Here is a 4,045-nt window from a genome sequence, read left to right on the forward strand (position 1 = left end):
TCTTCCTCACATGGAACCTGTGACCTTTCGCCTCGTTTTTCTTCTAATTTCGATTATTTTTATAAATAAATGTGTCAAAATGTCATTGTTCCTTTCCAAAGCCTTAGCCATTGCTTTTTCCAATTTCCTTAGCCATAAAAAATCACAATTGATCACCATCTCTAGGATTTTTCCCAACATTAAGCTTGGAATAAGTGTCCCGTCATCTATAGTTATTGTTTTTAACTTTTATTACATGGAATTTTCGCGAGGGTTGTTACAGCTTTGGAAGAGATGTTTTTAGTGGGTCTGGTTTCATATTGTCCTTTATGTACCTATGGTGGAAATGGCTAGTATTACAACTATGGTATTATGCTTTAATGAACTGAATTGAGCATTCTGCTTTATGGTTTCTAGGATTTTTCACTTTTTTGGTACGCATTATTGGATGGGATCTATATGGAAAGTTATTTAACCTTGTTTTCTTATGAGATACAAGTTTTTTAACTTAACAAAAAAGAAAGGTATAGCTAAAACATTTTATGAGTGTACTCGAAACTAGCATAAATTAATCTTAACTTTGGATGTACTGAGAGCCAAGAGTAGTCAAATCTCTAAAGGTGCAAACATTTCCTAAAGTTTTTCTCTTGGAAATAGGTTTGCATTTTGTGATATTTAATCCCTCTTGGTGATTGGTAGATCCATACAAATAAGATCATGGGAGATTTGATCCCTTTTAGCTATTGGTAAAACTAGAATTAAGATGAATCTATGTTAGTAATAACTAAAAACAATTATATTTAATATTAATTAACTAAATAAACATAAATAGCCATCCAAACACTTTAATTACATTTAATTTATATAAAAAATTATTCTCATAAATATTGAAACAAGAAAACAATTTATAATCTCTTCATTTCATCAAAATGAAAAATATTTTTTAATTATTAAATATAATTCATTCATACAATTAAATACTCATTTTCATAAATATTAAAACAGGAAAACAATTTATAATCTCATTTAAAATCTCTTGATTTCATTCGAATGAAAAATATGTTTAAATTATTGAATATAGTTCATTAATAAAATTAAATACTCATTCTCATAAATATTGAAACAGGAAAACAATTTATAATCTTATGATTTCATTCGAATAAAAAGTATTTTTAAATTATTGAATATAGTTCATTTATAAAAGTAAATACTCATTTTCATAAATATTGAAACAGGAAAACAATTTATAATCTCTTGATTTCATTCGAATGAAAAATATTTTTAAATTATTGAATATAGTTCATTCATACATTTTTATTATTTTAAGAATGAAAAATCTAGAACCCATTACAAAATAAATCATCCGTATAAACCTCATTATATTTGTGTAAGACGAAACCGATTTTCTTTCGTTCAAGTCATGATTGATAGCAAGCTGCTTCTGAAAGTTCGACAACAATAGTGATGGGAAAATATCAAAGTCAGAGTTGAACTTCGTCATGAGCTCCCTCAAGTGCAAGGCTATGGATCTCATGATGGAGGATGCAGACTCCAAACAGGGATGGAGGATGAAGACTCCAACCAGGGATGGGTTCATCGGCTTTGTAAAATCATGGAGTCCAACACCTGCCATGTTACGTATAATGATAGACAAGTCGTAGTTGCGGAGCTCTATCATGTTCTGGAAAACCTGGGAGAAACGAGTAACTTCGAGGAGTGTCTACATATGATTAAAACATTAACTCCAACCATCGTGACTTCATTATTTCCAAATATTTCAAGACTGTGATGATGGCGCATCGTTCTTAATTGACTTTCACATTTTATATCTATAAAAACCTAAAGCTAACCTTTGAACAACCTTATATTTTATTATGATTTTTTTTATATAGTTACTATTGATGTGTTGTAAGTCTCCACGTTTATATATATAAAATCGTATTTAGTTTCAGTGAAATAATTTACCCAAGATGATATAGATTTTAATTAATTTTAATTTTAAATTTATTAAATTATAGAAATCTTATAAAATAGGAATCATTAATTAATAGGAGCAATATATATGTTTTAGTTATTTAAATGTTAAATTATATATTTTACTATATTACGTGTGTTAATTGAAAAATATTTTTATATTTTATATGAGGAATAAGGTGATTAAGGATTATTTATTTTTAAAAACAACACTCAAAATCATTATATTAGATTTTATTCAAATGAACTGAATCTAAATAGAAAAGATCCTATTCATTTCTCTCAATCACCTCCTAAAATAATAGAATTGACAATAATATACAATTTAATAAACTCGATTAAAAACAATATACTATAGTAAATCACTGTAAATTTATAAACAATACAACTTGTATATAATACTAATCCAATAAAAAAATATAAATTGAAGTCAGGTAAGAATTTTAGACCTAATAAAATTGCAAGATAAATAAATTTATAATTATAATTATAATTTTTACTGCTATTGATGTAATAAAATACTAATCCAATAACAAAATAAGAATTAAAGTCGGGCAAGAATTATAGACATGATAAAACTGCGAAACAAGATATTCAAAAAGTTTTTCGCAAATATCCAGCTCACTAAAATTTCAATGAAAAAATCCAATACACGATATTTAAAAGGTTTTGCACAAATATCCAAATCATGAAAAGTTCTCCAAAAAGTAGTGCAGCTAATAATATACAAATACCATCATTGAATTTCTACGGGGTGGAGCGTAGTACACAGGAAAACAAAATAACACAGTAGGGACGAGGAATATACATAGATATATGATGTTTAATGCACACATGTAATATAATGTGAAGTTTCTTGCGCCTCCTAATCATGACTTTCTTCTGTCGCCCACAGAAAGGAAGCATACATCCCCGCAACATTAACTACCTCTTCTTCTCCAGTTTGCTCCATAATCGGCTCGATACCCTTCACGTCACTACCCTTTTCTGCGAGGCCTCCACTTTCTAATTCCCATCCGAAGACGGTGTACTCCTTTTGCAGGATATGGCTCATTATATTCTCGAAAGAAGGCCACTCATAAGGCACCTGGCACTTTGAATCCTCCTCCTCAAATACCGGCTTGCAGCCAAGGTGGGTACATTCCACTAATACTCCTGATGTTGTTACGAACTTCCGAAACAATCTCATTACAGGAAGCTCATCATCAGAGGATCGACACTGTACCTTACTTTCCCGTGAAACGGAGCTCTTCTTCCCCATGGGTCTTGATCTCTGTGGCGAATTCATCACCACTATTGAATCCAGGTGAGATAATGGATGACGGTCAGTACTCCCCTTAATCATGTTATATGACCTAAATTGCAAATTCACAACCGAAGACCTAATGGACCGGAATGGAGAGTTAGCAGAAATAAGCAGAGTTCCATTGGCCATTTTATGCAGCGATCGATCAGTTATTTATATTCTGACACGTCCAGCTAAAGGGAAATAAACTTCCCAAACATACCTGAGTGATATCTTCACTAGGGTTATCGAACGGTGGAGATTTATATATGTTATCAATTGCTCGAGAAGGTTGGGAGTTTACCAGGATAGGATCTGATTGAGTGTGAATATATTCTGTAAACACTATAGTAAAATCTGAAAGAGGACCGGCCTGTAATTGTACCGTCGCAGTCCTTTCTACAATTTTTTCTTGCGATATGATGCTATGGTTCGTATATGACAGGAATTCCAATGGTTGTGGGCTGTTGTATCTGATTGATTGCAGACATTGTAACCTTGGAGGGGACAAGAAGAAAAGGAACGATGTGAATCAGAATCTGATGACACTTCCAAATATATGAAGATGCCATGAATGATTATGCTGATATTATCAAATACATGAAGATGCCATGAATGAATATGACATTAGCGGACACCAGAGTTCTGTTTCCTGCTGCTTCACGTGAAGGTAGGGCAGGCGTTACGTAAGTGGCATCTCATTAATCATATAATTGGGAGCTTTCGCTGTGCATTTACGTTTATATTTAATGGCCTGATTGTAACTATTTCAAGATTTGGAGTTTTCCCCGATCTTTTTTTAGACGT

At 31.6% G+C, this 4,045-nt stretch overlaps 1 protein-coding gene across 1 annotated transcript; it reads right to left on the reverse strand.

Moving 5' to 3' along the window:
* Window positions 1–2,589: 2,589 nt before the first annotated feature.
* On the reverse strand, window positions 2,590–3,625 carry LOC149259760 (uncharacterized). The gene has a single exon (XM_089377087.1). It carries the CDS (start codon window positions 3,386–3,388, stop codon window positions 2,819–2,821), a length of 570 nt encoding a protein of 189 aa, XP_089233213.1. The 5' UTR covers window positions 3,389–3,625; the 3' UTR covers window positions 2,590–2,818.
* Between the last annotated feature and the right edge of the window lie 420 nt (window positions 3,626–4,045).

Source organism: Pinus tabuliformis, chromosome 6 (genome assembly GCF_031772625.1).
Source record: "Pinus tabuliformis cultivar Carrire ecotype Pingquan chromosome 6, CPIR1, whole genome shotgun sequence".
Classification (NCBI taxonomy): domain Eukaryota; kingdom Viridiplantae; phylum Streptophyta; class Pinopsida; order Pinales; family Pinaceae; genus Pinus; species Pinus tabuliformis.